At 42.7% G+C, this 13,897-nt stretch overlaps 1 protein-coding gene across 2 annotated transcripts in view; it reads left to right on the top strand.

Annotated features, from left to right (window-relative positions):
- The window catches only part of masp1 (MBL associated serine protease 1), a 71,168-nt gene that overhangs the window by 16,254 nt on the left and 41,017 nt on the right, over nucleotides 1-13,897 (top strand). For both annotated transcript variants that reach the window (XM_024415788.2, XM_042299999.1), the window contains exon 5: nucleotides 9,019-9,215. In XM_024415788.2, the coding sequence (XP_024271556.1) occupies nucleotides 9,019-9,215 (197 nt within the window). The remainder of the gene's footprint in view (nucleotides 1-9,018; nucleotides 9,216-13,897) is intronic.

Raw genomic sequence — 13,897 nt, 5'->3', positions numbered from 1 at the left:
TTGAAATAAGTGTTAATTCAGTATTGTTGTAATTGTCATTATTACAAATAAATAAAGAATATAAAAAAAATCTGCTTTTATGGTCCTCCAATAATCGGTATCGGCGTTGAAAAATCATAATCGGTCGACCTCAGGTACAAATAACGCAAAAAAGCATAGCACAATTGGTTGGGCGCCCGTAAAACTGCTACCATTTCATCATATGTTAAGTTTGCTGAAAATAAACGCAGTTGACAGTGAGAGGACATTTATTTTTTGCTGAGTTTACATGATTCCATTTGTGTTATTTCCAATTGTTGATGTCTTCACTATTCTACAATGTAGAAAATAGTAAAAATAAAGAAAACCCCTGGAATGAGTAGGTGTTTCCAATTTTTTTACTGGTACTGTAATATATTGTTTGGGTATATTGTGTTTGTTGTATTATTAAAAACAGTTGTGGGAAGCACATCACCCAGAAAAACAGCTACATTCCTCCAAAAATAAGTCCTCAATGAATACTTTAAATTTCCTGAACGGCACCAGAACATTAAGAATCACCTAGCTTGTTGGAGACCCTAGGAACCTCAAAAGATAACCAATCCTGTGAACGGGTTGGATAACTCAGGTGTCTACTTAAACAGCAAAGTTAGATGAGACGGAAGTTTGTGAAGTAGAGCCTTGTCAGCAGAATGGGAGCAATGTAGAGGTCTACGGGTCTTTAGCGAAGTCCAGCAAACCTTTTAATACAGGATGCAGTGTTGAGAATCAAAACTGTCACCTATAACAAAACTAAGGGCACTGCAGTAGATGGCTTCCAAAAGTTAAGAGAATTATCAGCTCGACTTCGATATATAATAATCACCATAATTAAGAACAGATAAAGGTTGACTGTTTAATCTGCTACCTACTGATTAAATAAAGGCATGATCTCTTTCTGAAGAAAAAGCCAACTTTAAATCTTAGCTTCTTTACCAGGTCATCTATGTTTTTTAAACATCAATCCATACGTATTTATAGGAAGGGAACAAGCACAGACTGACACATTTTTCAGGATGTCATCAACATAATTGGGGAAAAACATAGAGAATGATTTTTTAAAATTTTATTTACAAGAGAGCCCTGTCTACATTACAATAAAAGCAGAATAATAAAACAATATAATGCAGCAAACAATAAACCAAAGCAATCACATTCATCTACATAGAGGTCCTCAATCAACAAGGTCTGCCCTGAAAAAGTTATGTTCACTAGATCCAAAAACATGCAGTGATATTGCAGAGAGCCACATCATTTTACAGAAATACTCATTATAAATGTCGATGAAAATACAATTGTTAGATATGGAAATATAGATATACCTCTCCTTAATGCAACCGCTGTGTCAGATTTCAAAAAAACTTTACGGAAAAAGCAAAGCATTCAGTAATCTGAGAACGGCACTCAGAATTTTTTTTTTATCCTCCATGTTGGAGTCAACCGAAATCAGAAATAACATTATAAATATTCCCTTACCTTTGATGATCTTCATCAGAATGCACTCCAAGGAATCCTAGTTCCACAATAAATGTTTGATTTGTTCAATAATGTCCATTATTTATGTCCAAGTAGCTACTTTTGTTAGGGCGTTTAGAACACAAATCCAAACGCTCGTTCAGGTCCAGCCGAAACGTCGGACGAAAACTTCAAAAAGTTATATTACAGGTATAGAATCAATCTTTAGGATGTTTTTTTATCATAAATCTTCAATTACGTTCCAACCTGAGAATTCCTTTGTCTGTAGAAATGCCATGGAACGCAGGTCGCTATCATGTGAAATGCGCATGACCAGAACCTGGCTCTCTGCCAGACCACTGACTCAAAAGGCTCTCAACCGGCCCCACATCACAGTAGAAGCCTCATTCAAGTTTCTAAAGACGGTTGACATCTAGTGGACGCCTTAGGAAGTGCAACATATCCAATATCACACTGTGTATTTGATAGGGGCTGGTTTGAACATCAACCAACCTCAGGTTTCCCACTTCCTGTTTGGATTTCTTCTCAGGTTTTTGCCTGCCATATGAGTTATGTTATACTCACAGACATCATTCAAACAGTTTGACACTTCAGAGTGTTTTCTATCCAATACTAATAATAATAATATGCATATATTAGCAACTGGGACTGAGGAGCAGGCCGTTTACTCTGGGCACCTCTGGGCACCTTTCATCCAAGCTACTCAATACTGCCCGAGGCATAAGAAGTTTTAAAATTAAATAAAATGTTATGTCACATGCTTCTTAAACAACAGGTGTAGACTAACAGTAAAATGCTTACTTACTTCCCAACAATTCAGAGAAAAAAAACGATAGAAATAATATAAAAAATCAAGTGGGGTCGCAGAGATTTCTTTCACCTAGTCAGCTTGGGGATACGACCCAGCAACCTTTCAGTTAATGGCTCAACGCTCTTAACCGCTAGGCTACCTGCCGCTAGGCTACTGGCTACCTGCCACCTAGTAAGGATAACTTGGCTATATACACGGGGTACCAGTATTGAGTCGATGTGCAGGAGTACGAAATAATTGAGGTAGATATGTACATATACTGTAGGTAGGAATAAAGTGACTAAGCAACAGGATAGACAAACAGTAACAGCAGCGCATTTGATGAGTCAAAGACTCAAATGCAGATAGTCTGGGTAGCTATTTGTTAACTATTTAACCAACTATTTAGGAGTCTTGTGGTTTGGGGTAGAAGCTGTTCAGGGTCCTGTTGGTTCCAGACTCGGTGCATCTGTACCGCTTGCCGTGCGGTACCAGAGATAACAGTATGAAGTGGGTGGCTGGAGTACCCCAGTGATGTACTGGGCCGTATGCACTACCCTCTGTAGCGCCTTGCTGTCGGATGCCAAACATTTACCATACCAAGTGGTGATGCAGCCAATCAAGATTTTCTCAATGGTGCAGCTGTAGAACCTTTTGATATGGATGTTGGCTTGCTCGGCCCTCCTTTTCCTGTAGTCCACGATCAGCTCCTTTGTCTTACTAGCATGTTGTGAGCCATGACTATCCTGTCAAAGCATGTCATGGCTACAGATTTGAGTGCTGCAGGGAAATAGTCATTTAGACAGGTTACCTTGGTGATCTTGGGCACAGGGACTATGGTGGTCTGCTTGAAACATGTAGGTATCACAGACTGGGTCAGGTAGAGTTTGAAAATATCAGGGAAGACACTTGCCAGCTGGTCAGCGCATGCTCTAAGTTCACGTTCTGGTAATCCGTCTGGCCCTGCAGCCCTGTGAATGTTAACCTGTTTAATGGTATTACATCAGCTACGGAGAGTGATCACATAATCGTCCGGAACAGCTGGTGCTCTAATGCATACTTCAGTGTTGCTAGCCTCAAAGCAAGCATACACGGTATTTAGTTTTAGATAGGTTCGCGTTACTGGCCAACTCACTGCTCGGTTTCCCTTTGTGATCCGTGATAGTTTGCAAGCCCTGCCACAACTGACGAGTGTCAGATCCGGTGTAGTAAGATTCAATCTTGGTCCTTTATTGACGCTTTGCCTGTTTGATGGTTCGTCATAGGGCATAGTGGGATTTCTTAGTGTCCGGATTAGTTCCAGTTCCTTGAAAGTGGTAGCTCTAGCCTTTTGGTGCATCAATGGCCTCGTTCCCACAGTGACTGTAGGTATATACCCCAACCAGAAGCTATAGATTACAGGCAACATCCGCACTGAGCAAAAGGGTAGAGCTGCCGCTTTCAAGGAGCAGGACTCTAACCCGGAAGCTTATAAGAAATCCCGCTCTGCCCTCCGACGAACTAAGATTGAATCATACTAGACCGGCTCCGACGCTCGTCGGATGTGGCAGGGCTTGCAAACTATTACAGACAACAAAGGGAAGCATAGCCGCTAGCTGTTCAGTGACACAAGCCTTCCAGACGAGCTAAATGCCTTCAATGCTCATGTCGAGGCAAGCAACACTGAAAAATACATGAGAGCATCAGCTGTTCCGAACGACTGTGATCACGCTCTCCATAGCCGATGTGAGTAAGTATCACGTTTTAGGGAAGACCCAGATGCAGACAGTGTCGAAGTAACAACATTTTATGACTAGAACAGGGGGCAGGCAAAATGGCAGGTCAAGGGCAGGCAGAGGTCAGTAATCCTGGGTGGTGGGGCAAGGTACAGACCGGCAGGCAGGCTCAGGGTCAGGGCAGGCAGAATGGTCAAAACCGGAAAAACTAGAAAACAGGAACAATAAAAAAGACAGGAGCAAGGAGAAAAATGCTGATAGGCTTGACGAACAAAACGAATTGGCAACAGACAGAGAACATAGGTATAAATACACAGGAGATAATGATGGGAGAGACCTGGTGGGGGGTGGAGACAAGCACAAAGATGGGTGAAACAGATCAGGGTGTAACAGTGAGACCTTTTAAACAGGTCAACATTCACAAGGCCAGACGGATTACCAGAGCTTATACTCAGAGCATACACTGACCAACTGGCAAGTGTTTTCACTGACATTTTCAACCTGTGCCTGACTGAGTCTGTAATACCAACATGTTTCAAGCAGATAACCATAGTCCCTGTGCCCAAGAACACTGAGGTAACCTGCCTAAATGACTCACGTCTGCAGCCATGAAGTGCATTGAAAGGCTGGTCATGGCTCACATCATCACCATTATCTCAAAAACTCTAGACCCACTCCAATTTGCATACTTCCCCAACAGATCCACAGATGATGCAATCTCTGTTGCGCTCCACACTGCCCTTTCCCACATGGACAAAAGGAATGCCTGTGAGAATGCTATTCATTGACTACAGCTCAGTGTTCAACACCATAGTGCCCTCAAAGCTCAACATTAAGCTAAGGTACTGGGACGAAACACCTCCCTCTGCAACTGGATCCTGGACTTCCTGACAGGCCGCCCCCAGGTGGTAAGGGTAGGTAACACATCCGCCACACTGATCCTCAACAGGGGGGCCCTTCAAGAGTGCATGCACAGTCCCCTCCTGTACTCCCTATACTCGCTGCATGGCCACGCACGACTCCAACACCATTAAGTTTGCAGATGACACAACAGTGGTAGGCCTGAACACCGACAATAATGAGACGGCATATAGGAAGGAGGTCAGAGACCTGGCTGTGTGGTGCCAGGATAACAACCTCTCCCTCAGCATGATAAAGACAATGGAGATGATTGTGGTCTACAGGAAAAGAAGGACCGAGCATGCTACCATTCTCATCAACGGGGCTGTAGTGGAGCAGGTTGAGAGCTTCAAGTTCCTTGGTGTCCACATCACCAACAAACTAACATGGTCCAAGCCTATTCCCCCTCGGGAGACTGATAAGATTTGGCATGGGTCCTCAGATCCTCAAAAAGTTATACACCTGCACCATCGAGAGCATCCTGACTGGTTGCATCACTGCCTGGTATGGCAACTGCTCGGTTCCAAACGCAAGACACTACAGAGGGTCGTGCGTACGGCCCAGTACATCACTGGGCCAAGCTTCCTGCCATCCAGGACCTCTACCAGGCGGTGTCAGAGGAAGGCCTTAAATATTGTCAAAAACTCCAGCCACCCTGATCATAGACTGTTGTCTCTGCTTCCGCATGGCAGGCGGTACCGGAGTGCCAAGTTTAGCTCCAAAGGGCTTCTTAAAAGCTTCTACCCCCAAGTCATAAGACTCCTGAATAGCTAATCAAATGGCTACCCAGACTATTGGTATTGCCCCCCCCACCCCCTCTTTTACGCTGCTGCTACTCTCTGTTTATTATCTATGCATAGTCACTTTAATTCTACCTACATGTATATATTACCTCGACTAACCAATTTGTTTTATTTTTACTTAACACATATTTTTCTTAACTGCATTGTTGGTTAAGGGCTTGTAAGTAAGCATGTAAGTTCTACACCTGTTATTTTCGGCGTATGTGACAAATACAATTTGATTTTATTTGGTCAGTGCGGATGTTGCCTGTAATCCATGGCTTCTGGTTGGGATATGTACGTACGTTCACTGTGGGGACGATATCGTTGATGCACTTATTAATGAAACCAGTGACTGCTGTGGTAAACTCCTCAATGACTTGTATTAGGGTTAGGAACTGGAATTCCTACTTTAAGACAGTTAAGGTCATAATCCCTTTTAGATTTAAAGGATTCGGAATTGTTATGTAAAGCAGGCAATTGCCACACAAATTAATTGGGCCTAATTCTGGCATTATAGGCCACTGCACTAAGGCCTCTATGCTTAGCACTCAGCATTAAGGACATAGATTGGGGGTAAGGCCCTGCGTTAAACTAGCATTTTGTCCAGGCCGGGGGTGTACTTGTACATCAAGCTGCCTCACACTACAGAAACAGGAGATATATTCCTGCCCTATGGGCTGTTTTGGCTTGGACAAGGCTACTTCCCCTAGGCTATTTGTTATGACAGGTTGCCTATTTTGAATGCACTGGGTGAGGTAAGAGCTGGTGCAGGTGTCCCAGACAAGGATAGAGAGAGAGATTTAACTTAATTCCATTGACTTATCTGCTAAAAATAAAACAGTAAAACATTCGCTTCAGCACATTTTACAACATAAATCCTTCTCATACACATAATGACACAATCTCAGAAAGCTGGTAGCCAAATGTCTCTATTGCCTCCTCACCATGATGTAGGATGACTGACCGCTTAAAATCACTCGTAGTGAGCAGTTTGGGCAGTAAAGGTAGAGAACACCCATTTTGGGTTTGTCGGTGCTGACCATAAGGAGCTGGGTATGGCGCAGGAGAAAGTGGGGTTTGGGTTTGAAACCCATTAGTCTGTGGACGAGGTGGTGGTTTCGGGGCGAGTGTAGGAAGAGGCCGATAAGGTGATGGAGAAGGAGATCGTGGTAATGGTGACTGATACTGTGATCCATCCGGATCTTGAACCTCCGTCTCTGACTCATCTTGAACTCCTCCTGAGCCGGACCTGGATCTTGAACCTGTGGCTCCCCCTCTGTCTCCTCACTGGCAGAGGAGAATGACAACATGACAGGTTGTGATGCTCTGCCTGCTCCTGTAAGCCCCTCCTCACGCTGTTGAAGAGGGCCATGAGCTCTATGGTGGGGGTCAGGCACAACCTTTTGTGGTTGTTGCTCTGGGTCAGGTTCAGGGCTTTCCTGTTGGTTCCTTTCTATGAAGGCTGATATCATCCGAGCATCCTCCAGATCCCTTTCAGCTTGCAGTAAGACGTCACTGTCTTTTTAGACGTTTGGCTATGGTTTCATGTGCTTCAAATGCTTGTCATGTTTGAGTGTCCAAATGCCTACCCTCTTCATCAGCTTGAGTGTCCTCTATGATTTGGTGTTTGACCTCTAGTTCAAGGAGCGTCATACACTTCCTGAGAGCAGCAGCTTGAGTTACTCAGGGCCTCTGATGGGACTCCACCCCATCCTCTGAGATGACTGGTATGAAGAGTGGCCCTCCATACTCATTGAATGAGATGATTTAGTGGAACTTAGAGATTTAACAGAACATTGCTTTGATCCCCCATTGTGCCTCTTCCATGAAGTGTCTTCCAGAGACTGGTGAAATAGTAGGCCTTCATGTGTTGGGGCCTCCATCGGCTCTAAGGAAGAGCGCTTGGATGGAGAGTGTTGAGCCAGATATCTGCTGTGGTTGTTTGAATATTTTCTTCTGAGATCAGGTTATGTGGGGGTAAAACCTCATTGTCTCTCAAATGCGTCGAGGGCCCAATCCAGCTATTTCCACCCAAAACCGGCTTCTCTTTAGGCATAGCTCTTGCTGGATGTGTGCTTGCTGCACTTGACTGTGAGACAGTGAAGGTTCCACTTGCTTGCAGCTCACGTGTGCCTGGCCTAGCTATGGGAGAGTCAGGTTGAGGTTTGCCATTGAGGTCCCCATCCATGGGAACACCTGTATCCCACTCCATAACCGGCCAAAGGACCACTTGTTATGGCAGCTTGCCTATTTTGAATGCACTGGGTGAGGTAGGAGCTGATTCAGGTGCAGGTGTCCCGGTTACAGGACAAAGATAGGGAGAGAGAATTTAGGTTGTGTTTTAGAGTTTGAACTCCCATTTATTTAATCCCTTTAAATCATACACAGGGTATTGGACACACAGATAACATAAATAAAATTGATAATGCTGGAGAGGTTCTTTACAACTGACTGAATTGTTTGTCACTGAACTAAAAGACAAAGGAAATCAGGTATTTAACAAAGGAAATTGGTTGAACGTGTGCACCGAGCATAGAGATGTATTGAGATCTATAGTGCCCAAAAGCCTGTAAAACATGGGAAACGCTATTTAAGGACTGATACGTAGTGATTTCTACACATCTCTATGGCTTAGAGGCACCTGCATTCAAAGGGACAGTTAACAAAAAGTGTGAGAAAAACGTGAGCCTTTTCCACACTATTAGTTCTAGATTCCTTGTTCTGTGCCACAAGTGAACTGGTTGTGTTGTGGACCAACACTGACCACATGTCATCACCCTTCTATGGCACCTCTGGGACATTAAGCAACCTTCTACGCACCCAAATCCTGTGTGTGTGCGCGACCGCTCACATGCATTTGTGCATGAGTGATTGTGTTATAGTTAGGAAGGTCTGTTTTGTATCCATTCACTCCCCTCTTTCTATCTCACTGATAGCCGTCACTGATTGATGACAAATATTTACATTAAAGCAGCTGAAGATATGTGAAAAATGTCTGTCTAGTTCAGAGAGTTACAGTATGTGTTGCAGATGCTATAATCTTCTCTTTTACTTGGTTCACTGTACATGTTCAAAACTGTCACTGGAAATAAGACGTGTGTGTTCTATGCACTGTGTCTATAAATGGGTTATTACAGTATGTTGTGTGTATGGTGGATTTTCATGAAACTTGGAGTATTTATCACACATTATCATAAATCCTATTTTATTAGTGTGTGCATAGAATGTATTCATTGATTAATTGTGTGTGTGTGTGTGTGTGTGTGTGTGTGTGTGTGTGTGTGTGTGTGTGTGTGTGTGTGTGTGTGTGTGTGTGTGTGTGTGTGTGTTCCAGTGGAGTGCAGTGATAATGTGTATATGGAGCGGTCAGGGGTGCTTTCCAGTTCCGACTTCCCTAACCCCTACCCCAAAAGCTCTGACTGCCTGTACCACATTGAGCTGGAAGATGGATTCCTGCTCAGCCTGGAGTTTGATGACACCTTCGACATTGAGGACCACCCTGACGTCACCTGTCCCTACGACTATGTCAAGGTTTTTTTATTTACTTTTATTTGTATTCAACCTTTATTTAAAGGGAGTCATATTGAGTTCCATGTCTTTTTTCCAAATGAGCCCTGTAATACAATACACATATTAAATATGAAATGTATCAATAAATAATAATAGTAATAACAATAGTAATAATAATAATAGCAATAACAATCAGTTTCCCAATTTCCCACCCCAACAAGACAATAAAAGTTTTAAAAAACACTCCTCTGTGAACAGGTCACTCAGCAATGCCTTAAGTGACCGGAAGGCACTAGGAAATGTAATATGTGTCCTGAAATTCGTTCCATGTATGTGGTGCGTACAAACTAAAGGACATTTTACCTAGATCAGTAGCAACAAAAGGAATTTCAAGAATTAGCCATTCCTGGGAGCGAGTGAGGTATTTTGTTCTTCTGTATGTTAGAAGCCGTGTAAATGAACAGAAGGTAACGGATGTCTCCAAGTGGCCACACACCTCTCCAAAGTGTGCACAGTTCCTAAGTAATTTCAATGCACTTTTATGACTCAAGGAAAGAGCTTTCAACTATTAGGTGCTTTTTTTTAGCTCTCTTGCTATGCCTTTAAGGATAATAATAATATCAAATTAATTAAGCCAAATGTCTTTATCAATCCCATATACTATGTTATTAAAAAAAAATGTTTTAAATTCTCTGGTAATGACAATACGGAATACTATCAAATGCTTCTCAGATGCCCTCTCGTGGTCAAACTAGCAATAACTTGCAGTAACAGAAGAAATGGCTGAGAATTAAATGATGTGCCACAGAATGCTGCAGCAGCACACAAGGTGTGCCGCAGTATGACAACTTTTAAAGGAGGAACCACTGTAGGCGTACAGAAGCCCATTATCAGCAACCATCGCTCCTGTGTTCCAGTGCCACATTGTGTTAGCTAATCCAAGTTTATAATTTTCAAAGGCTAATTGATCATTTAAAAACCATTTTGCAATTATGTTAGCACAGCTGAAAAACTGTTGTTCTGATTAAAGCAGCAATAAAACTGTCCGCCTTTAGACGTGTTGCGTATCTGGAGCATCAGCATTTGTGTGTTTGATTACAGGCTCAAAATGGCTATAAACAAATAACTTTCTGCTGAAACTCTTCAGTCTATTCTTGTTCTGAGAAATGAAGGCTATTCCATGCGAGAAATCAGCAAGAAACTGAAGATCTGGTACAACGCTGTGTACTACTCCCTTCACTGAACAGAGCAAACTGGCCCTAACCAGAATAGAAAGAGTGGGAGGCCCCGGTGCACAAATGAGCAAGAGGACAAGTACATTAGAGTGTCTAGTTTGAGAAGCAGACGCCTCACAAGTCCTTAACTGGTAGCTTCTTGAAATAGTACCCGCAAAACACCAGTCTCAACGTCAACAGTGAAGAGGTGACTCCGGGATGCTGGCCTTCTAGGCAGAGTTGCAAAGCAAAAGCCATATCTGAAGTCACTCTGCATATTTTGAAACTTGTAAGTAAGCATTTCTCTGTTAGTCTATACCTGTTTACAAAATCATGTTACAAGTACATTTTGATTTGTTTCTAACATAAGTCTGATATGACAGACTTCAATTGAAAATATAAATCAAATTATTTCATGAGTTGGAGTATCAATTATGCAAATACTATACAAAGTTCGCAGAAACACAATTTTTGGTGTACTCGTTTCTACTGAAAATAGGGTTAGTTTAGTAAGCAGTTGATTTGTCATGACTGCTCAAGCATCTTTGATCCCCAAGGCAATAGCTGCAGTGAATTCTAGTGTGATTAATGTTGCTTGATTGACTTTTGGCCTTTGTACATTTGCACTTTGCACTTATCGTCAGTGGTGGAAAAAGTACCCTATTGTCATACTTGAGTAAAAGTAAAGATACCTTAGTAGAAAATGACTCAAGTGAAAGTCACCCAGTAAAGTACAATTTGACTAAAATTCTAAAAGTATTTAGTTTTAAATATACTTAAGTATGAAAAGTATAAATCACTTCAAATTCCTTATATTAAGCAAAGCTTTTTAATTTATAGATAGCCAGGTGCACACTCCAACACTCAGACATAGTTCACCAGCAAAGAATTTGTGTTTTGTGGGTCTGTTAGTTCTCCAGATCAGTGGCAATAGGGATTACCAGGGATGTTTGTCACACCCTGACCATAGTTTGCTTTGTATGTTTCTAGGTTTTGGTTGGTCAGGGTGTGAGCTGAGTGGGCATTCTATGTTACATGTCTAGTTTGTCTAGTTCTATGTTTGGCCTGATATGGTTCTCAATCAGAGGCAGGTGTTAGTCATTGTCTCTGATTGGGAACCATATTTAGGTAGCCTGTTTGGTGTTGGGTTTTGTGGGTGATTGTCCTTATGTCCTTGTTCTGTCTGTGTTACTTAGCACTAGTATTAGGCTGTTTCGGTTTTCGTGTTACGTTTATTGTTTTTGTATTCATGTCATTTGGTGTAGTACTTGTGTTTTATTCTCCGGTCTATTTTGATCCTGTGTTGGATTATTCACCCTGTGTGTTGGTGTTAAGAATCCCTTTTGGCCCGACAGTCTAGGGGGGGATGGTAATGAGACCCGTAACATAACTCATGCAAATTATAATAGTGACAAAGTAAAAGTGTGAACGAAATAACCAGGACAACTTAAATCTACCGTCAAACTCAAGGTTTATTTGTAAACACACGGTAATGGGGGGAGCAGAAAAAGGGGCTGAGCTGGACCCAAGGAAAGAAACAATAAGTATTCAAAAACACCCCTAAGCTAGACTAGCCTACTTTAACAACAGCTAACTAACTAAAAATACAGTGGGTGGTCCGCCCAGTTCTAACTAGTGTATTTAACAAAGTCTACCTACGGGTAGTGTATGCCCATGGGCGACTTGTCTTGGTTTCCCCTTTTCCCACCAGCAAACAAACACCATAACCAAAACAATACTCACAGGTGATGAAAAAGTGCTATGGAGGTGCTCAAACAAAAGAGAGGTTAATACACAAAGAGAGAGTGAAACACAGAGACGGCATTTACAGAGAGATTGAGCTTTTTGCAGATTCAAAAGCTCTCTTACAATCAGGGGACCACACAAATGATCTAGCCGGACTAAGCAAATCGGTCAATGGAGCAACTACCGCAGAGAAATTTTTACAGAAGCTACGGTAGTAGCCAACCATCCCTAAAAAGCGGCGTAGCTCTCGTCTGGTGGTAGGGGCAGGGAATGCAGTTATAGCCAAGACCTTGGCATCAACAGGGCGCACCTGTCCATGGCCAACCTCTTTACCGAGATAGGTAACAGTAGCCTTCCCAAACTCGCACTTTGCCAAGTTCAGGGTTAGAGAAGCAGCTGCCAACCGTTCACATACTACCCTTAGCGAGTCAACATGATCTGACCACTCAGACGACTAAATCACTAGGTCATCAAGGTATGCACTACAATTAGGAATGCCAGCTAATACGGAGTTAACCAGTCGTTGGAAAGTGGCTGGTGCATTTCGCATCCCAAAAGCCATGACTGAGTACTGTAGGAAGTTGTCTGGGGTCACAAAGGCAGAAATCTCAGAAGCACGTGAAGTTAAAAGGTTACTGGCAGGTTCCGTTAAGAGGTCCAACTTAGTTATACTTAGCAGCACCAATAGTGTCGATACAGTCGTCCAGTCTGGGTACCGGGAACGAATCTGGCATTGTGACAGAATTTACCTTTCGATAATCCGTACATAACCTGGACGTACCATCAGGTTTAGGAACCAGAATGCAAGGAGAACTCCAAGGGCTTGAACTTGGCGTAGCCAGGTCATTCTCCAACAAATATTTCACCTCATCCCTCATTATCTTCCTCTTGGAAGCGTTGATACGATATGGGTGTTGCTTGATAGGTGTAGCATTTCCAACATTAATGTCATGTTCCAACACGTTTGTGCGAGTAGGAACGTCATTAAAGAGACATGGAAAACTGTAGTAGCCTACAATATCATTGGCCTGTCCGTCCGTTAAATGAACTAGACCTGACTGGATAGACAGCAGCATTTCTGAGTTGGGCAATCTAACACACTGCTGTTGAGTATTGCGCAACTCCAATCCATCAACATCATCAATATGACAGTCCACTATCATCGCAGTTGTAGCAGAGGAGACAGCAGTACTGTCCTCTGTTTTTGAACTATCTAACTGTGTGATGGGTCGGGTGTGGTATGCTTTCAACATGTTAATGTGACACACACGAGATTGGCGTTGTCTATCAGGAGTTTGAAGCACATAGTCAGTTTCACTTATTTTCTTTTCAATTAAATAAGGACCAGAGAAACGAGCTGACAGTGAAGATCCTGGAACAGGGAATAACACCAGTACTTCGTCACCTGGCTGTAGTGGACGAGAAACAGCCTCTTTATCATAGTGTCTTTTCATGCTCCTCTGTGAGGAAGACAGGGCTGCCTTTGCGAGACCACAAGCTTGGTGTAGGCGCTCATTAAAGCGACTAACGTAGTCCAACACATTCTCATCTCCTGTACACAACACTTCGGACAAGAACTGTTCTTTAAGGACTTTCATTGGTCCTCTTACTGTGTGACCAAACACTAGTTCAGCCGGGCTGAAACCTAGGGACTCCTGCACAGTTTCACGAGCAGCAAACAAAACTAGAGGAACTCCCTCATCCCAATCTTTCTCAGATTCCAAACAATATTTACGTAGCATA

Source organism: Oncorhynchus tshawytscha, linkage group LG17 (genome assembly GCF_018296145.1).
Source record: "Oncorhynchus tshawytscha isolate Ot180627B linkage group LG17, Otsh_v2.0, whole genome shotgun sequence".
In the NCBI taxonomy this organism is placed as follows: domain Eukaryota; kingdom Metazoa; phylum Chordata; class Actinopteri; order Salmoniformes; family Salmonidae; genus Oncorhynchus; species Oncorhynchus tshawytscha.
This window is presented reverse-complemented; position numbering and strand designations above follow the sequence as displayed.